The sequence below is a fragment of the Thunnus thynnus genome, chromosome 6 (assembly GCF_963924715.1).
Source record: "Thunnus thynnus chromosome 6, fThuThy2.1, whole genome shotgun sequence".
NCBI classification, from domain to species: domain Eukaryota; kingdom Metazoa; phylum Chordata; class Actinopteri; order Scombriformes; family Scombridae; genus Thunnus; species Thunnus thynnus.
In genome coordinates, this window is record NC_089522.1 from 23,324,936 (window position 1) to 23,346,998 (window position 22,063).

At 40.5% G+C, this 22,063-nt stretch overlaps 1 protein-coding gene across 1 annotated transcript in view; it reads right to left on the bottom strand.

The window, feature by feature from the left end:
- Positions 1-1,082: 1,082 nt before the first annotated feature.
- The window catches only part of LOC137184759 (uncharacterized), a 34,862-nt gene continuing 13,881 nt past the window's right edge, over positions 1,083-22,063 (bottom strand). The window contains exons 8-17 of the mRNA XM_067592735.1: positions 13,872-14,406; positions 12,715-12,874; positions 12,441-12,557; positions 12,200-12,310; positions 11,876-12,032; positions 11,144-11,762; positions 10,858-11,011; positions 10,657-10,746; positions 10,360-10,555; positions 1,083-9,548 (exon numbers count right to left, since the gene is read on the bottom strand). Of these exons, the coding sequence (XP_067448836.1) occupies positions 1,612-9,548; positions 10,360-10,555; positions 10,657-10,746; positions 10,858-11,011; positions 11,144-11,762; positions 11,876-12,032; positions 12,200-12,310; positions 12,441-12,557; positions 12,715-12,874; positions 13,872-14,406 (10,076 nt within the window). The 3' untranslated portion in view covers positions 1,083-1,611. The remainder of the gene's footprint in view (positions 9,549-10,359; positions 10,556-10,656; positions 10,747-10,857; positions 11,012-11,143; positions 11,763-11,875; positions 12,033-12,199; positions 12,311-12,440; positions 12,558-12,714; positions 12,875-13,871; positions 14,407-22,063) is intronic.

Sequence of the window (22,063 nt, forward strand, 5' to 3'; positions counted from 1 at the left end):
AATCAAGAGGGAAACCTTCCAAAGTCTTTTTTTATGCAAAATTCCCTCTTTGTGTGACTATTATTTACCACAGTAACACTGTCCAGGGAAACATGGGATATTATGGCCAATATCCAACTGAAAAACAGTTTCAGCATTCATATGGGTACTTGACTATGGTTTTCAGACAGACTTGAAAGATGTGAACCTAACCTTTAAGCTCTTTTCATTCTGGCTGGCTCTGTCTTAGATCAGGACAGGTATAACCCACCAAACTGGTCAACCTTTTCTCAAAAGCATTGGGAGTATGGAGCCTCCTATAACAATAAATGTGCTTGTTTTTGTGTCATTGGATACTTAATGTTCATATGGATATATCCAGTGAAGGAATGGAACAAAGTACTCAAATACCGTACATACGAACAATCTTGAGGTTCTTGATTATTTATATTTTGTTCCACTTTATACTTCTACTCCACTAAATTTCAGAGGCAAATATAGTACTTTTTAATCCACAATATTTATATGAAAGCTGTAGTTAATGTTACTTGCAGATTAACACTTTACATACAAAACTTGCTTTAAAGTATGATACATTCTTATAGATAAGCAACCCAACAATAGTTAAAATGAGCTTGACTAACCACAACAGTAAAATGATACTCAATGATGCACTGACAGGACAATTTTCCTGTATGTTGGTAAGACTTGTACTTATTGTATCTAACCATACTTTCACTCAAGACAGAATTTGAATGTAGGGCTTTTCATGGTGATTTTTACATTGTGGTATTACTACTTTTATTTTAGTCTCCGACCTCTGTTGTGTCAATCAGTATGTCATTATAGGCTAAATTACTTTTTCAGTACAAAGAATACGTTTCCTGCGTTACATGGAGATATGCAACACTATTATGCCATTAGATAAACTGTGAAGCGTGAGATTTTTATTGTAGCTCTAAAAAAGTATGAACCAGAAATTAATTATATTCTACAAAGTGTTATCACAGTGCTTTAACAAGTGACTGTTTTAGTAACAGCTGTGAGTACTATTCACATAGCAGTGAAAAATATATTGTTGGCAAAATCAAACTAAATACAAATTTAAAAAAGGTATGTCATTTTTATTGACTTCCTGTATTCTTAAAGAACAAGAACAGCCATTATTTTATCAGCAGTAGAACATTTAAGTCAGATCAAGGCTACTTTACTGACACTATGGCTATGTTAAAAAAAAAGAAAAAAAAGAAAAACATAAACAAAAAAATGTACACAAAACATTTCTGACTGTTTCCAACAAGAGATACACAACTTGAATTTACAAGTGATCAATTAAGTTTAAGAGGCATTTAGTCATTATCAAACAAAAATAAACACATCTACTTTGAAATAGACAAACTAGAACATAATAAACTGAAATATCTCTGAGCATGTCCAAATCAAGCTATGATATCTGATCTTTCGCATGGCTTTGCCTGTAGGTCATGTTACAATTTCAATAAGACATGGACAAACATTCTCCTTGAGCAAAATACATTCACTGTGTTATTCTGTGTTTTTGCAGGTCTGGTTAATCAGCCTTACTGTCCTGAAGGGACTATGTCTTGATTTTTAGCCTGTGTCTAACTTGGCTCAACATGTATTATCAGTTTGATTAACCTCTTCCTTTTCTTCTTCTCCACCCCTTGTGCTTGTCCCTACAGGTGTGCAAATCTTACCAGCAGGACTTTTCTCCTGCTCCTGTCTTTGCCCTTTGACCAATTCTCTTTCTCGACTCACTGGTCTACCTCTATTCCACTCCCTGTCTGTTGGGTGGCCTATATGTTTTTGTTTTGGGCTGAAGACATCAGGACTGTTGATCCTGCGATTTGGAAAGCGTATAAGACCTTCTGTTGGAGTGGGAAGTAAGGCAGCTCTATGTCTCTGAGGTTTTACTGCTTGCTGATTTTGTGGGTTGTCAAAACTGGGGCATGATTTTCCTCCACTGTTTGGAGCTGGACCTGGGGGCCTATTGAATGGTGCAGGATGTGGATCATTAGGGCCTTGGAATTGGGTAACCTGATGACCCTCTCTTTTGAAATAAGGTGGTGCAGACATATCTGAACATCTCAACTCCGGGCCTCTTCTTTGACCCATCTGCCTTGATCTCCTACCCCGCATGTCTGACCCACTGCAATCATACCCCGGGCTTCTTATATCTGACCCTTGCATTCCATCCTTCATGGATGGCTCAGATCCCCTTGAGTCTAACCCTGGGCCCATCAAGTCTGGACCTGTTCTATCAGACCCAGGCCCCCCAGTGTTTATACCCCACCTCCCAGACCCATGTCTTATATCTAAACTTTCAGGGGCTGGCCCATTCATGTCTGTTTGATCAGGCCCAAGCCCTCTCATGTCCGGACCTCTCCTTTCCCTCCTAAAATCATGTTCAAATCCTTGTCTACCTGGTCCACGGCTTTCTGTATTCACACCTTGCCTTTCAGATCCTAGCACTCGAAGATCTGAACATCTACCATCAGTCCCTGGACCTTCGATGTTTGAATTTCTGTTTTCAAGCCCTGGCTGCCTTAAATCTGGATTTCCTGGGCCTCTTCTATCAAGACCTTCCATCTCACATACTCTCCTATTTTGGCATGAATTCATCAAATCTGGACCTTCTCTTTGAGGCCCAGGTCCTTCCATGTTTGGACCTCTCATATTCCCCCTGAAGTCTGGCTGCCTCCAGTCATTCCTCATATCTGGACCCCCTCTCATATCTGACCCTGGTTCTCTCATGCCTGGACCTCTTATATCATGGCCTTGTCCTCTATTGTCTAGATCTCTTTCCCTTCTGAAAAATGGTCCAGGTCCATTTCTGTTTGGTCCAGCTTGCCCTCTATCAGGATCTCTCCATTCATTTCCAGGTCCTCCTCTACCAGGCCCTGGACACATTATATCTGGATCATCCTGGAAAGACCTTGGGCCACTACAACCAGGACCACTCCAATCATGTCTTGGACCTCTCCTATGCCCTGGAAATTGCATATTTGGTCTTTCCTGTATGGGACCAGGCCCACTACACCCTGGGCCTCTCCATTCATTGTAAGGACCTTCCCTCCCATGTTCTTGGCCTTGCTCATCTAGCCCTTCTTGGATAGGCCTTGGATCTCTGTTGCCATGTCGTTTCCATTCATCTCCTGAACACTCTCTTTCATTTCCTCTGGGCTCCATATAGGGCCCTCTTCCATCTAACCACTGTTCCTCCAAGTCTGTGCCTCTCCTATCTGGCCCTGGTCCTGTAATATTTCTCCTTATAGGCCTTGGACCCCTCAAATTTCGACCTGTTCTATCAGGCCCTGGGCCTTCTATATCTGGGCTTTTTTGGTTAGGTTCTGACTCTCCAAAGTCAGCCCCTCTCCAGTCATCTCTTCTACCATGTTTTAGATTTTCTGTATTTGAATGTTTCTGTCTGATGCCTAGGCCTCTTAAGTCTGGACCACCTAATCTTCTCCAGTCAGGCGCTGGGCCCTCCATGTCTGGACCTCTCCTTTCAAACCCTGTATTTCTGAAGCCTGAGCCTCCTGGTTCTTGTCTGTCAGGGCCTGAGCCCTCAATGTCTTGACCTCTGCTTTCACAACTTGATCCTCTAATATCTAGATCTCCTGGACCTTTCCTATTGGGGCCTGGACCCTCCATAACAGTTCTTTCAGGCCCCATCCCTCTCAAGTGTGGACCTCTCCTATCAGACTCTGGGCCCCCCATATCTGGAGGTCTTCTTTCAGGCTTATGACCAGTGAACTGTGGGCCTCCTGGAAAGCTCCTGCTGTGACCTGTTCCCTCCATATCTGGAGGTCTTCTTTCTGGACCAGGTCCCCTAAAATCTGGACCTTCTGGACCTCTCCTGTCAGACCCTGGGCCCTCAATGTTTAGACCTGAATGTTGAAGCCCCGGTCTCTTCATGTTTGGACCTCTTAGCCCTCTCCTGGAACCTGGACCCTCCATACATGGTCTTGTTCCATCAAGCCCTGGTTCCATGAACTCTGGTCCTTGCTGTCCTATCCTATCAGGCCCTAGACCTTCAACACCAGAACCTGGTCTTTCAGGCCTTGGTCCCATGATTCCTGGACCCCTCCCATCTGGCCCAGGGCCCTCCATATTTATATGTCCACTTTCTGGCCCAGGACCCCTTAAGTGTGGACCTCCCTGTTCTCTACCGTGAGGCCCTGGACCTTCCATACCTAGACCAGTTCTTTCAGGCCCAAGTCCCATGAAGTCAGGCCCAGGACCCGTCATATATGGTCCTCTCCTGTCAGGACCCAGTCCACCAGTGTTTTGGTGTCCTGGTCCCATCCTGGGAGGCCCTTGACCCTCAACACTGGGACCTCTCCTTTCATACCCAGGCCCTCTTAAATCTGGACCTCCTGATTCTCTCCTATCAGGCCCTTGACGGTCCATAGAGGAACCTCTCCTTTCAGGCCCTGGTCCCTGGAAATCTGGACCTCCTGGTCCTCTCCTGTTAGGCCCTTGACGGTCCATAGAGGAACCTCTCCTTTCAGGCCCTGGTCCCTGGAAATCTGGACCTCCTGGTCCTCTCCTGTCAGGACCTGGACCTCTCATAGCTGGACCTTTCCTTTCAGGCCCTGGCCCACTGAAATCTGGACCTCCTCGTCCTCTTCTGTCAGGTCCTGGACCCTCCATAGCTGGACCTCTATTTTCAGTTCCTGGTCCTCTGAAATCTGGACCTCCAGGTCCTCTCCTGTCAGGCCCAGGAACCTCCATAGAGAAATTTCTCCTTTCAGGCCCCGGTCCACAGAAATCTGGACCTCCAGGTCCTCTCCTATCAGGTCCTGGCCCCCAGACATCTGGACCTCCTGGTCCTCTCCTGCCAAGCCCTGGACCAACCATATCAGGACCCTGCCTTTCAGGCCATGGTCCCCTAAAATCTGGACCTGCCGGTCCTCTCATGTCAGGTCTTGGACCCTCCATAGGTGGATTTTTCCCTTCAGGTCCTGGTCCTCTGAAATGTGGACCTCCATGGCCTCTCTTGTCAGGCCCAAGAACCTCCATAGGTGGAGCTCTCCTTTCAAGTCCTGGTCCCACAAAGTCTGGGCCCCCTGGTCCTCTCATGCCAGATCCTTGACCATCCATAACTGGACCTCTCCTTTCAGATCCTGGTCCACTGTTATCTGGACCTACAGGTCGTCTCCTGTCAGGCCCAGGACCCTCCATATGAGGAGCTCTCCTTTCAGGTCCTGATCCAATGAAATCCTGACCCCCTGGTCCTCTCCTCTCATGCACTGGGACCTCCATTTCAGGGCCTCTCCTTTCAGGCCCTAGTCCCATGAAACCTGGACCACCTGTTCCTCTCCTGTCTTGCCTCAGGCCCTCCATGTTTGGACTTCTCATTTCAGGCCCTGATTCTCTAAATTCCGGGCCTCCAGCGCCTCTTCTGTCAGGCCCCTGGCTCTCCATGTTTGGTCCTTTCCTATCAGGTGGATGGACTCTCCATTCATCTTGTATAAATGACCCTCCTCTAACAGGCCCTGATCCTCTCCTATCAGGCCCTCTCCAATCATCTCTTACATCTGATCTTGGGCCACTCCAATTTGGATCCATCATATGTGGACCCTGGTCTCTATTTTGATTATCCTGATCCCTTATATCAGGACATACACCACCTGGTCTTGAATCTCTCCAATTTGGATTTATAATGTTTGGAACGAGACCTCTGTCTTCTTGACCCATTTGTTCATTTCTCCTCTCCAGCCATGGACCCTGTATATTTCTTCCCTGCATGCCTTCATCTCTCTTATTTGGACCTGATTCTCTGATGTCTCTACCTGAACTCATGGTATGTGACTCACTTCTATCACCTCTTGTATCTGAGCCACCCATACTACCCATATCTTGACCAGACCCCATATAACTTATTCCTCTTATATGCGGACTTCTTAATTCATGCATGGTTTCTGATTCTCTCATGTCAGGGCCATGTACACTCCTTTCAACCCTATGATCAGACCATGGCTCCTTGAAATCTTCTCTAGGCCCACTACTGTCTTGTCCAAAGCAAGACCCAGCACTTTCATAATTCATATTTGGCCCTGGTCCTCTCATGGGTACATCTCGCTCTCTTTGTGGGCCATGCCTTTCATGTGTCCTTGATGGGGATGCTCTCAAAACTCTGCCCTCTGAACCTGTAGATGCATTTGAATCTAAACTCCCTTCTCGACTGCCACACCTCCTGCTCAAGTCTGCATCTCTTCCATATGGCTGAAAACCCCTCTTCCGAGGGCCCCTTTCTTCTAAAACTGGACTGCCATCATGCCTAGTGTGCCTTTGAACTATTCCAGAGCCTCTAAAAGATGGACCTGCACTCCTTATATCTGGACTTGGAGCTCTTACACTTACAGTCCTCATAGCAGATCTCATAGCGCCAGTATGTGGACTTTCACCTATATCTTTTGGGTGTCTATCTCTTCCTATAAAATCTGGAGCCTCTATACCCATAACACCTGGCCTGCCATCTGGGTTTTCTGGCGTTCTCTGCTCCTCTGTCTTTAGACCCAGTAAACCTTTCTGTAGACAACTACCATCTTGGCTTCTCCTCTCATCTGTTATAATCGGTTCCCTTGTACCCAGGCTTGGATGATACATGGCTGATAAAGGGTCCCTCGATTCCGAGCCCCTTGTGTCAGGCACAGGTCTATCTGTCGAAGGGCAGTGAATAGCTGGATCTTTCATATTTGGCTCTGAATCCTGCATCTCTGTCCCTGGGTCCCTCCCATGTTTCCTCTGACTGTTTACAGCTAGGTCTTGTATGTGTGGTTCAAGACCCCAAATATTGGGACTTATGCTAGGCATTTCTGGACTTCTCACATCAAGCCCTGGAAATCTAACTCCTGTTTCTCTTAAATCTTTCTGTGAGCCCCTATGTCCAGGGCCATTAATATCTGGTCCTGGATTTCTGATATCTGAACCCTGAATACCTGCTCCTGTAGCTGGATTTGAATGTGCCCCACCTTGACAAATTATTTCTGGATGCTTTAGGCCTGTACATTCCCCTTCTATCTGTTTGTCTGCCACAATCATATCTTGATTTCTGACACCTGGGCCTTGTAGATCTAGGGCTTTAAAATCCAATTTCAAAACATTTGACATTGTGCCTTCGAGAGTAAGCCATGGTATTTTAGGCAGTGTTGCTTGACCGCCAATTGGTAGACAATTGTTTTCAATTTTCACAAGTGGCATCAAGCCACTGATATGTGTCTCAGGATCTCTGATTTCCTCAGTCTTAACTGATTCACTCCTTTCTATGTTGCCAGGTTCCACAAACTGTGGGTCTGGATCAGGGCTCTCAGGAGAATCTCGAATTGGAGGATCAATTTCTCTTAGAGGAACTGTACTTTCAATTTTGCTACTAAGCAAAGTTTCCTGTTGAGTGGGTTTATCCACTTCTTGTGAACCACTACCTGTGTCATCATGGTCACTGGCTGAATGTTTTTGAAGCTCTTTGGATTTTGATGGTTCTGAAATCTCAAGTTTCACTTTGTGAAGAAGTTCATGTGAAAAGTCTTTCTCAAGGCTCTTTTGTTGTGGCGTTGTAATCTCAAAAATATTACACTTTAACTGATGTCCATCAGGGTCATTTTTTATAGTAACTGGAGTATATGATGATGTGTTACTCTCTACACATTGTCCAACAACAGGGTCTAATGGAGTATTAAGCTGGCCACTTATATGTTTTGTTTTCTCAAAGATATGAGGGGAAGGTCCTTTATGTTGATTTGGTGAAAGGGACATAGAATCTTTTTGTCTGGGGGATGATGGGGATCTTCTACGCCCATGAGAACGACGGTGTGTAGTGTGCTCTTTACGATGACGAGCCTGGCGTTCAGACTGGTCTCTAGCTCTATGCCTTGACCTCTCCCTTTCACTTCTTCTGTGTCTATCCCTTTCTCTACGTCTCCGGGAATGTGAAGGAGAACGCCGCTGTGATTTTCTTGAGGGACTTCTATGGCGGCCCCTTTCACGATGACTCCGCTTCTTTGGTGATGGCCTTCGCTTTCTGCTGTGGTATGAATTTGGAGGAGTACCCTTGTGCCCTGCTCTAGACAAAGATGAATCCTGAGTCTTTGTACTACTTCCTTGAAATACATCCTCTTGAATTTCATTAAAAAGTGATTCATCCTCTGGATCATAAGCTACATCAGAATCTTCAATCTCTCCAGCAGAGGAATACTTGTCATTTTCCTGTGTTTCATCTTGTTCTGTAACAGCATCTGCATCATTTTTAAGATCAGGAATGGCATTTGTGTCTTCTGGATTAACAGTTTGTGCATCTACATTTGGACTGTTCATAGTCTCTGAAAGGTTGTTGGCCTTGTCTGTTGATTCCAAAAGCCCTGACTCTGTTTGCATTATGCCACTCTGCTGAGATGGCAGTTGACTGAGAGGCAGAGATTTTTGTGGGGGAGACATCAGAGAATCAGAAACTGAGAAGTGAGCCATGAACATACCCACAGCCTCTCTCTGTTGACGAAGTGCCTCTTCCTGCTCCTTTAATTGCCGTTTTTGCTCTTCAATCTGCTTATTAAGCTCCTCAAGCATTCTCTGTTGTTCAGTCAGTGTTGCAGCTGAGACGACCACAGTGCCTGTAGGAAGGTTCTGTGGAACTTCAGCAAGGTTAGAAGTTTGGGCTGGGGTGGAAGTGGGAGCTGGTGTTACAACTTGGGTGGAAACTGGCGTTGGGAATGATGGAGAATCAGACATTTGAGTTGGAACAGGGGGCTTTGTTACAACATCACTTTGAATATCTTCAAAGATAGTCTCGTCTTCTGGATCATAGGCCACATCATCGTCTACAAAACCTGATAATGCAGGGCCACCTGCCTTCACTTTTTCTATGCTCTGTGGAGAAACCACTCCATATCCCATTGCTGGATCATATTCCTCTTCTGGGTCGTATGGTCGGTCAAAGTCATTTTCCTCTTCTTCTATCTCTTTGACTTTGGATTTATGTCCATACTGTTGAACAATTGGATCCACCATTGATCCAGATGCCTGGGAAAATACTGGGAGCATCTTAGCACTTACTGTTGTTGCTGTTGTTGTTGTTGTTGTTGTTGTTGTTGTAGAACTTCCATCAGAAGAGACCATGGAGTCAGTTTGCTTATTGCCAAACAAAGTCTTCAAGATAGTCTGTAGCGGATTCTTGTTGGAACTGCTATTAGAGGTGGACTGAGTGTTAGCAGCAGTGGCTGAGTTAGAAACAGGGGGGGTTGCTCTTATGGAAGTCAAAAGAGATGGTATGGTGACTGAGCCAGAAGAGGAGGAGTCTGATGGTGACCCAGGGCAGGAAGGTGAACCAGGAGGGGTGGTGCTAGCAGGAGTCTCTGGATCATAGGGTTGGAATATCTCTAATTTGTCAGAACCATAGAGGACTGGAGGTTTTGGGATCCACATGGGGTCTTTGGACATATGAACTTTGGGTCTCTTCTCTTCAATTTCCTGAGGCAAGCTTCCAGGACGTTTTGGTTTCTGGATGATTGCCAGACCCAGAAGAAGATTAGGCCGGTCCTTTTCAAGCCCTGTGAAATACAGAAAAGTAAAATAAATAAAACATTAGAACAACTCAAAATTGAATTCTGACAACTGGCTCTCCACTGCTCCATTGTTTTGCTTTACTGACAATTTTTGTCAGAAAGTTAAAGTAATTCTCACGAGGTGCAGGACTTTCATTAGGACTCGAAACAACCAATTGATTTATCAATAATTAGGGATAGCTCTGCAATACCATTAATAAAATGACAAATATTGTACAATCTGAGCTGACAGAGATTTAAATAATAATCATTTTAATATATTTTATAAATTAATTATATGATTCGTTTTATATTGCTTAGAGCCAACATTCAAATAACAGTTTATAGCAATGCTTGATTTCACTGCATTTAATATTCTTAGCCAACGACAATTGATTTTGTTGGCTTAAACTACAAAAATGTCGCCATCAGATTTAATCACCTGTAACCAAATTATGATAATTCCTAGTCAGAAAATTTACAAAATAGAAAGTTTGATATATTTTGAATAAAAAAAAATGTTACATTTTAAAGAAGGAAGCAAGTTATTTATAGAGATAAGAGATGAAAGTGAGAGATGGTGTTTTACTGAGGAATAACATTTGTCTATTTTTTAAGTGGGAGGAAAAGCATTCTGAAAATGTTTGTATTAAAATACAAAAAAAAAAAAATTTTTTAATTTGGTGAAATATTGCAGCCTGAATATAATCTGTTACTGTTGAGCCTGTTACTGTTGAGGTGTTAATATAGGCATTTGCCCGAGCCAAATAATGCAAAAAAATATATATTATAAGCAGAACTGGAAGCAGTACCACACCTGGTCCTTCAAGAGGTTGTAGAATGGATGGGATTAATTCCTTTGCACTGAGCGGGACAAGATATATGTCCTTGATGGAACGGCTGTTATTGGCGACCACACCAAAACGACCTCTGCTGCTGAAGTAGGAAAACAGGGAGACATAGGCCACCTCTTCTTCTTCTGTTGCAGGGTGAAACCGGATCACACATAACTCCTAATAAGAAAAAAGCAAAGACAAAAGAAGATGTATAATGTTGATATATTTTCAACATCACTGAACAAGACAAATAAAGAAATACTGTATATACTGCTTGCCTTTGTAATAGAGGTCTTTAGTTTTGCAACATAGTCCCACACTGTTTGAGGCATGATTCGTCCTCCGATTTGTATGGTATCAGGTAGATCCTGCACACAAGAAAAAGGTCACATATTTGTCAATTCAGCTCCCAAGACAATGACAGATCTTTTTGATACAGCTGTGTGTAAAAAAAATGTTATTATTGTGCATTATTATACCGCTTTTAGAGTTTCAGCAGATCCTGACACCAGATATCCCTTGGTGACAAACTTGGCTACAGTGAGCATGTTAAGGAAGCCTTTCCATACAATGTCTTGCTTCGCCAGGAACTGAGCTGTCTCACCATCAGCTGGGGATTCAGAGATCACGGTTCTGAAATACAAACCAAAACAGCACAATAACAATCCCATCCACACATTATGCTGATTTCACTTAAATGTATCCTTCCTAGTACAGAATACAATTAATTTCATACACTTTATAATTCCATAGTTCTTTAAATACCTTGAAGATGAGCCATAGAGTCTGGGATCTGTTGAGGACGATGGCTTCATTAAGATAGATTTAGGTACTGTTTTTGTTGGTCGCAGTGAAGAGGCTGGTGCTGACGGTGAGGCAGAGCTCGTCTCTTTAAGAGGGGCATAAGGAGCTGATTGGTTATGGATTGTATTACTGGGACCAGAGGTTCCACTGGACGAAGCAGAGATCCTGCCTGCCGCAGTACGGGGGTCACGCCTTGTGATGGTTACTGTGGAGACAGCTGGAATCACAACTGGTGTATATGCTCTCTTTGTTGCTGGAGCTTTAGGAGGGTCTGGAGTTGGAGATGCAGGAGACTCCATGACAGGGGAAGCAGGAGACTCTAAAGTAGGGGAGGCTGGAGAATCCATTATAGGTGAAGCAGGGGATTCAACTATAGTCAAAACTGGAGAGTCAATGGTAAGGGGGGATGAACGGTCCATCAGGGGAAATGTTGGAGAATCCATGTCAGGTGAATCAGGTGGTGCTCGCAGAGGGGAGTCATCTCCTGCAGACCTTCTCCACATGGGATAATGCTTATCTCTAGGTTCAGAAACCTTTGGTTTTTTCTTTGTGGGTTCCTCCTCTTCCCCAGGTATCTGGCCTGGGAAGGAATAAGAATCTGCTTTGAGCGACAAAACATAACAATGGGTGGTAACTGGATAATTAAGTCTACTAAATATTAGACAGTTATTGCCAAACATCTTTTTAATTCACCTGTGCATATCTTGCATTTCAGGTCAAAGAGGTGAGCTTTGTGTTCTGATGTTGTGTCCTTAAGCATACAGGCGAGAATATCCGGTACAACACTGCCCTTGCTTGGCTGGCATGCTCTGGTCTTGACAGCAGGAGTAGGAAGACTTCCCTTCTGTTCCTAATAAGCAACACATACCAACACAAACACACAAACAAGACTTAACCCACAAAGATATCATAGTCATGAAAAATGATATATGTTTATATGGAGCAGATGAAACAATATAATGATCATATAAAAAATTGTAATTCCACCAATTTTTTACAAACTAGATGGGTACACACCGTGCTATCAGGTCTTCTGTTGGGTCTAGGGGGATTTAAACTGGGCAAATCAACCTTCACTGCTTCATGCTTCTGCAGCAAACTTGGTGCTTTAGCAGCTGCATCTTTAACCTAGAAACACAGACAATGAAAGAAGATTATAATTTTTCACACACTGCTTGACCCTTCCAAGGCCTGACAACAAATTCAAGCTTTATATCTGATTTTTCCTTGGTTATGTTTTATGCCTACTGGACTTTACCTCTGGTCTTTCTTTTGCACTTGGCTCTGGTGCCTTGGTAGCCTGCATATCCTTCTGGCTCATCCTGACCAGTCTGAAGGGACTGATCTCTCCACGTACAACCCGATACAACAAGCCCTAGAGAAAACCCATTACTGGACTGTCAGTTTGCCAAAAAATAAGTAGCTATCAGTTGCTCCTACAGAGCCTTACAATACAATATTGACAGTAGTATTGTATGGCAAGAATAGAGACCACAAAACAAAAGACAGGTTTTAATCAACTTTGAACAAACCTTGTTTCTTGGGTCTTTCAGGTTGAACATTATAGTTCTGTACTTGTTCATGTATTTGCTGTCTGTGTTGCGAAATATGTCGAACATCTCCACCTCAATGCTTGCAACAAGCTTTGCAACTTCACTCTCAGACATCTCCAAATCCTCACAATCACATACCCTTGACAAATGAAAAGGCAGTTAGTCAAATAATTTCTTGTGCATCACTGGTCTTACAGATTGAGATACAATTTTTACACTTAAATTCTTGGAAAAGTGCAACAGCTACAACTGGAGACTGTAATGTTATGGGAAAAAAACTGTTTTTGTCTGAATACAAATAATCCCTATGAGTTTGCTTACAGATTTATAATATGTGGGTCATGTATACTTAATGAAAAGGCCTCTGAAATATAGATTACTGACAATTATGTAATCAATCATAAAGAATTACAAACTGTGGCAATAAAAATCTAGTAATGAAATAAATGGTGAATTTTTAGTGTAAGCTCAATTTTGTTTTCTATTGTCCTTTTCATTGGGAACTGCGCAATACTTTGTTTAGTAAGATAAAGACAGATACTGACTTTATACATACACAAAGACTGAGTTGGATGTTACATATGAAACATATAAATTAGCCAGTGACTTGAAGAAAGCCTGAGAGAAGAGAAAAAAAGCCCTTTATCAGAATAAGTTGTAGATATATAGTTTTTGGTTTTCTCCTGTTCATTTGGAAATTTTTTCCCCCACATGCTTTTATATCTGTATTACCGAAAGATGCATGTTTTGTAAAATAGAGGTGTCTTGTAATCCCATGTGGAATGAGCTGTATGTTTGGCATAACAGAAATAAAAATTAAACTAAAAACTAAAACTATCTTTTTTCTCTTAAGCACTATAGTTTAAATTATATTACTGTATGCTTATCAAATAATGTCCTTTTTTTTTTTTTATACATGTTCATTTGCTTACTGCCATTCACCATTTTGGCTTCTACTACCACCACCACTAACTTTTCAAATTATAATTAATAATAAAAATTTTCAATTTATATGTCAAATTCATCAATAGAGTATAGCATGTATTTATGACAAGACTTTGTTTTATCAAAGAATCCCAGACTGATGCTTTGATTCGAGCATGTAATGTACAGTATGTATGTAAAACAGTTCTCACCTTTTGACCAGGATGCTGGTGAGGGAGCGCTGGATGCTCTGTCTGACCTGGTTATTGGGCTGAGAGGGTCTTGAGGAGGGAGCACTGGGTGCAGGTGGCACCGGAAGATTTCGGGTTTCGTTCAGCAGCGTGGGGGCTGATGGAGGCTTCTGGCATGATGCTGAGGCTGACACTTGGCTGGACAGTGGCTGTGGTCCGGACTGCTTCTTTGGTATGACGTATGTGGTCTTAGTGACCATAAGGGCCCCTGTTTCATGATGTTTGGAGGTTGAGGTGGTTGGAGATTGTGTGACTTGAGACAGAGTAGACTTTGCTGAAGTAAGTGGGGTAGAGGGTTTTGATTCTGCAGATTTTTGCTTTGACACACTACTGTTGATTGACTCCTTTGCTTTTTCTTGAGAGTGGCTCTGTGATGGAGCTGGTTCAGTAATAGGCCGGGAAGAGGGAGCAGCACCTGTGGAGGGGCCCTCTGGAGATTGTTTTGGAGGAGTTACAGCGTCACTGTCAGCTTCTACTGGTTTACTGTCCTCTTTAGCTGTTAGAATAAAGAACAGCAGGACATTTTGTGAGTATGAAGAAATATATACATATATATACATATATACATATATATATATATATATATATATATACATATACACATATACATACATACATACATACATACATATATATATATATATATATATATATATACACACACATACATACATACATACATACATACATATATATATATATATATATATATATATATATATATATATATATATATATATATACACATACATACATATATATATATATATATATATACACACATACATACATACATACATACATATATATATATATATATATATATATATATATATATACACATATATACACATACATACATACATACATATATATATATATACATATATATATATATATATATATATATATATATATATATATATATATATATATATATATATATATATATATATACATATATATACATATATATACATATATACACACACACACACACATATATATATATATGTATAATCTCTTTACCATAAACCATAAACCAAACCAAAACCAAAATGTCACAGCATATACAAATACAAGTTAAAAAACAAATAAAACAAAGCTGAGTATTGGTCAAATCTGCAATCCTTAAACCTGCAGTGCAGAAATTTTACATATAAATGAATGTCTGCTACATTCAAGCCCTTCCCAAATGAGTTCACACAATGCTGATTAAGCCTATCACTGCCAGATAAATCTCTCTGTATTTCACAGTATATATAGTTTTTAAATCTCATGTCAGGGGCGTTTGACTGTTAATCATGTGGCTCTTCTAGACTTTCCAAAGGTTATAGGGCCGAATGGATCAAATTCTGATAGTGACACAAATCATTTCGCAGGGGCTGTGTGACGCTCAAAACTACTTTTCCACCTTTTTACATCAGCAACAGTAGGTTACGGCAAGTATGTACTGTACTGGCCATTGGGCATACTGGGATAAATCCTGGTGGACCATCAAAAAATATGTTTTTGAGCCAGTGGATGGTCAAAACATATCTATTTTTACCAGCCCTCTCTGTGTGCCTGTCATTTGAAGTGTGCATGAAGCGTGCTGCTTGCCTTTGTTAGGCAATCACAGCTGAGTGCCCATCTTTACTCTCACTGCCAGAAGGGGGAGACAAAAGTCCTGCACTCAAGCTTTAAAAAAACAAATCTGCTTTACCCCCACCTGTAAGGAAAGGGACTAAGCCTAGATCTACAGGTCAAACTCTGCAAACATACAGTAAATGCGAATAAACCTGTAATTGATGCAGTCACAAAATTACAGATTGGGCCTTAAGGCATGGTAATTTCATGATTGCAAAATTATTAAGATGGCGCAAGAGTATGTGTGTGTGTGTGTGTGTGTATATATATATATATATATATATATATATATATATAATGTGCTTGTAATGATGCTGCAACACAAAACAATTTAATAAACATTATTAATACTGGTGTGTTCCTATACTTTTATTAATAATTCAAAGAATTATAATATATATTTACAAAAACTAAGTAAATTTGGCCAAGTGCCTGTAGTCAGTCTGTTTACATATTAAGATATTTCATTATATATATTCATAGTGATACTGTGTCCTAGTAATACATTTAGGTTAATCTACTGGATTAAAGACATTGGACCTCATTCACAAACAGTGCATATGCACACATCTGTGCTTAAACAATGCGCATAAATGTTTAAGCACAAATCCAGGACTCATCAATATGTTCTTACCTGAATTTGTTCTTACTCACCGAACAAATTTAGAACTACCTTAAACCATGCATACGCACAGATCATAAACATCCCACGATCTTACAAAACATTATAGTCAATATTTATTTAATGTAAACAGTATATTTGAACCACAATTATTTAAAAAATGGTGGGCCTAAATATACAAAATTTAAAAGTGTGAAATTGCTAATAATACACAATTAATTTATTAATTATAAAATTAAAAGCTAAGCCATTTCAATCCATAAATCATCATGAATGTAATGAACTTATAATATATTAAAATTATCCTGTTCCCACTTTCAGATGACAATAGCTTATATATCCGACTATCCATATCCCAAAGTGACACCAATTAATTTCACCCATCAGATTTGGCCGTGATATATGCAGCTGGTTAACCAGCAGCCTGTTCAGTGTTCCTCACAGCCTGACAGTTCAGCAGTGGCACAGGGAGGGGCACTCTGCTTTCGCATGCCCGTGACATGATGCGCACCTGTCGCAGCAGTAGGGATGCATTTGTATTAATTCCACAGATCTACACATTTATCAGCTTTTTATTTTGTTACAGATGTACTGCATGGTATTGGTGCAACAGGTATGCAGACTGTATACAGGATTCACAATGGGGCAACCAAACCGGCCTTTCTACTTCTGAAACTATTGTTTGCATTTCACCAGGAGGTAAGTTGGGGTTTTTTTTTTTTGTTTTTTTTTTTTACATTTTTACCATCACTGCCTTCTTTGCAGTGAGTGACAGCTCTCTCAACAGAGCTTTCTTTATATTGAGAAATGGTGGCGTGGTAGAATGCTAATTACCAATAGCGGGCACACGCCTGTCAATTTAGAATGATTCTGATTCACTAACATACACACAGTAAGAACAAAATTGGCCAGTGTGCACGTGTCATGAATCAGACAGTAATATTGCATGCACACATAATTTATGCGCAAAGTAAGAAGTAATATTTGTGAATGAGGCCCAATGTTTCCAAAGTTTCTCAGTGTTGTTCTTTGAGGAAACAGTGTTCCATATTAGGAGGAGTTTGGATCATCTCAGTTTATGAACATTTCAAGTTTTTTCTTTTGTTTGCTTTTGTTTTGTACAAGAAAATAAGTTATTGACATTTCTCTGTTATTTGCTGTAATTTACAAAAAATGTCTGGATTACTTGCATAGAAGAAATCTTTGAAAGCTCTTTACCCTCATTCTGTATTACATCTTAATTTATAAAGTTAACTTTTGTGCCGTTTTAAAAACAACTAAGCTGAAGTTAAAGGTATACCATGTAGGATTTTCCTAAAAAAAAAAAAAAACAACAATGCATAGACTCAAACAAAAATAATCCCTTCTCAATCATCGCTTATGACCCACTAGAAGTTTGTAGTGGTGTATTTATCTGCAGTGACTCTGCCCTCTGCCTGTATTTTCTTATTATTTGCTGTGTTTGGGATATTTCTGAGCGTCAACCTTTTGTTAATGGGTGTGTAGCCCCCAGCCAATAACAGTGCACAGGGTGTGAGGTCAGGGCTTGTAGTGTAGCGACAAGGTAACATCGCTGTCTCCATCTCTCTCTTCTGCTCCGCTCTCTGTCTCTGTTATAGATGTATAAAGAGCTGCAGGTCTGTGTGTCTGCTTGACCGAGGGCAGGGCTGAGCTACACACATGCAGAGCAGAGAGGCCACATCGGACAGGTTGAAGCTCTGCATTCACACAAAATCCAGTAATGTGGTACCTTCCCACAGGATTGGGCAGAGGTGTGCGGAGGGGTGGGTGTGTTTATTTGTGCTTTAGGACGTAACCGCCATGAAACAATCAGAAAGTAACATTTTATTTCTCTGATTCGCAGCTTTGTTCTCTCCAGTCCCGCTCCCTCTCTTCTTTCACTCTAGCTCGCTCAACCACTGCTACTGTCTCTCTCTCTCTCTCTCTCTGAGCCAGCGAGGAGGGGTCAACTTTGAATGCTGTGTGTTTACAAACACCAACCAACAAATCCTGCGTAGTATACCTTTAAGACAACTCTTAGGCTATGTTTCAATGCTGGAGTTCATCTATAATATCGACTTCATTAAGCTTCATATAAGCTTTGTAGCATCTTTCATGTCACTTTTATTGATAACAATGGAGGTTTATGTAAACCTGCCTATAAATTAATGTAATTTATTGTAGATACTTTATGAATCATTAATGAATGACTGACTTAAAATGACTAAAATGCCTTAATGTCTTAAAATCTTCATAAGGAAGGTAGAAGTCGGAGGACAGTCACTCTGACAAGATCTGTTCTTGTTAGCCCATCACTCAGAGAACAATTTCATATAACATCACTGTCCCCTATCGAATAATGGCCAAGAGCAACACATCCACAGTGATGGCACAGATATGTGCTTTGGGGGAGCAGCAGTTGTTCCCCTGGTCTCCTCCACTTTTAAAACAACACTTTTTGTTTAACTTCTTGCACAGTTTTCTGTAACAAGTCACATTCACCTCCTCCATAATATCCTTTCATACTCTGTAGGCATTTTTCTGTTGTACAATTGTAAGAATCTTTGTTATTCTTTGGTGCCATTTTGAAGGATATTAATGATGAGTGTTTACTCTGGGATTACTTAGGCAGTGCCAATATGTTAAGTCATGATAATTAGTATCCACACATGCACATGCTCCCGAAGGTTTGAAAAATGGTAATAGTTGATCATTGGTATTTTTATCAGGAAGATCACACACCTATTAAAAAAACATTGATAAATGTGATCTACTATGTGTTTCAGGGAAGATAAGATATACACAAGAGGCAAATCAAAGCCAAGAAGATGATTCATTGACTTCCTACTACTTGAAATCGTCACAGACGTTTTCAATGTAAATTAACAGCTGATCAAAAACTACCAGCTCATGATAAACAATGTTTCCAGCTAATGTTTAACTCTAAGTGAGACACACAGATAATCCTGTTATTTCTGGTGCAGTACCTCTGGGCACCATTTTAACCAGGAAAAAATATTAACCTCAGAAAAATAGATTTCTGCTGCTACATATTGGTAGACAACAACAACAAAGACTTAATAATCTACATGATACCATTATGAAAAAACTACATATCATTCAAAATAGAAACAGATCATGTGAAATAGAAGAAAGTCCAATGTACAAATTGTACGTAATGCATCATGTTAAGAGAATACAACAGCTCTGTGGGTGACGCCTTTCAAGTCCTCCTTGACCAATCAACAGGTCATGCAGAACATCCATTTAAAGGGGAAAACCACCAAATTTCACCCTGTTAATGCTAGCATACATTGTTATATATTTAATGTTATTTGTCTTCAGTGTTGAGTTGCTTGTGTGTATAAATTAGGCTGCACTTAGACCAAAATTCGCCATGGATTAGTCCAACAGTTTAAGTTTTAAAGACACAAAGACCATTTTACATGCTTTTATCCTCTCGCACCTTGATTATTGCATCAGCTTCTTTACTTGTCTTAACAAAAAATCTATTGCTTGACTACAGACTGTACAGAACTTGTCTGCCAGGATATTAACCAGAGCCAATAGTTTTAACCTACCAACACTTTCTGCTTTTGGCCACTGACAGGAAGGTAGACCAAATGAGAAATAATGAAAAAAATGAGTAAATAATCTAATGAATAAAGGGAGGAGGGAAGGAACAAACAATATGCAAGTGAGTAACTTTCTGCATCTAATGTGTAAAAAATGAATAATCTTTTATTTGTGTATGATTACACTATTTTGTGTGTATGTGTGCGTAGGCAGGTGTGACAAATAGTCAGCAAAAAACATATTAAAGCTAGGAAAGCAGAAACAGTATTTACCAATATCCTACAAATACTATTCATACTAAATACTCTTACTGCTCTTAGCTTAGCCTAAGAAAAGAGTTAATTTGGGGAAGTCAAAGAGAGAGACAAGAAGATTTCAGTGCAGAGGTGTGGTTGCAAGGTATGATGCTCTTTTAGATCTTGTCATTGGTCATGTGAGGAAAATCTCAGCACACACACATAAAATAAATATTTAGCAACCCGACCAATTTGACAAAAATATATAAAAATATCTGAACTTTAAGGTGGACTCTACTGTATCCGATATTCACACATTACTGATTTTTTGTTGGCTGGCTAACTGTTAGTTACAGCCCTTCTGTGCTAATTTCCTGTTATTCAAGCTGTGTTTCTCCACTTTCTTACACTTCAGGTGGCCACTTTCTCCCCTGCATGAGACAGTCCTGGATCCAGATGCTTAAACGACGTCTATGCACAAAAACTATGTATACGCCATTTATCAACTGGTATTTATAAACACAGAATGTGCAGTGAGAATGTCATGCATTCTTTAGACCAGGTGTACACGTTTTTCCAATGCGATCTGTGGGTGTTGTGATGAGGTGGAGATGAAATATAAGCTGAGAGATGAAATCTTTTAGTAAGACATTGTTTATGTTGATAACCAGCTGCACTGATTGTGCTATTCTTTGTTTTTTTTGCGTTTACACAGAGATTTGATGCCGATCAAAGGCACTTTTATAAACATAACATTAATAACTTTTGTGATTAATTTTATCATTCTTTTAATTTACACAGGAGTCAGCATTTTAATTAGCTGTATATATTCTTTTTTTATCCTTAGTTGTGTCACACCTTGTAAACTCGGTTTAGATATGACCGCTACAAACTTATCATTGATTACATTTCTGAGATATAACTGCAGACGATGGTTTACGGTCCATTTGATGAATTAATGATATGGACAGTATAAAGAACCACACAGCTGTGCATAATGGTCATGCATAATTACAGCCATTCTGCTGTTAGAGAACTTTGCCGTTGCAACACTGTGAAACGGCACTTCTTCTTTCCCATTTGTTTCATTGACAGCTGTATAGACTGGTGGAGCAGGCAGCAAACTGATACGAAAACGGCTGGTTCAGGGTGTCTTCATCAATTTATGGCTAATTGTGGGAGTCGAAATGAGGCTCATGCACATGTGCCCAGTTCCTCAATGGCTGAGATTCATAAATCAGAACTATGCATACGCATGGCTTTTATAAATCTGAGGAAAAGAATGCATAGGCATATTTCTCTCTTTGTGCGTGTACAGTTTTAGTCATGAATCTACACAGAGTTTTATGCATCTGACCCCTGAGCTCCATGGAAGTCCTCTCTGCGCTAAACAACTGTTAACCTTACAAGCAGTCTTATGGGCTATGATACTTAATAAACACAGAACCTTTTTTGTACTGGCATTTATTCTAGAGGGAAATTCTTAAAACCAAAATAACTCAAAAAAAAAATCACAGAGTAAATCTGATGAAGCAATGTGTGAAACGTGCAGTTCGCTCCTTTTTTAATGTAATCCCCTAATAAAATAGTGTATCCTGCTATCCTGGTGTGCGCTGAAATATTTCTTTGACTTTCTGTAATTTGCCTTGCATCAGCTGGCACCCAGGAGAGAGGCACTGCTGTGCACAGGGTATCTTCATCTTTTTAATTCAAAAAATCTTCACAACGTCACCACTGGGAAGCTTTGAGAATATGGCCCTGTGGTCCTTTTCTCTGATGCCAGTGATGATAATAATAACTGTAATAACTGATAACATCTCACTACTTCAACTTGTTTTCTGAAATTCACCAATAGGAATGTCCTTGTAATGAGTGTAGGTGCTAACAAATCAAAGGACTGCATTTAGGTTTCTTTGATCTGTAATATCACCTTTTTATATGCCACCCTTCACATGACAAAGCCAAACTTAATATCTCCCTCAGCAGATTTAATTTGCACAAACCAAAGTTGTGGCAGACATGGATCTATACTTCCACTCGACATATGTATGCACTTCATAATCACTGAACAAACTGTCATAGAATAACGA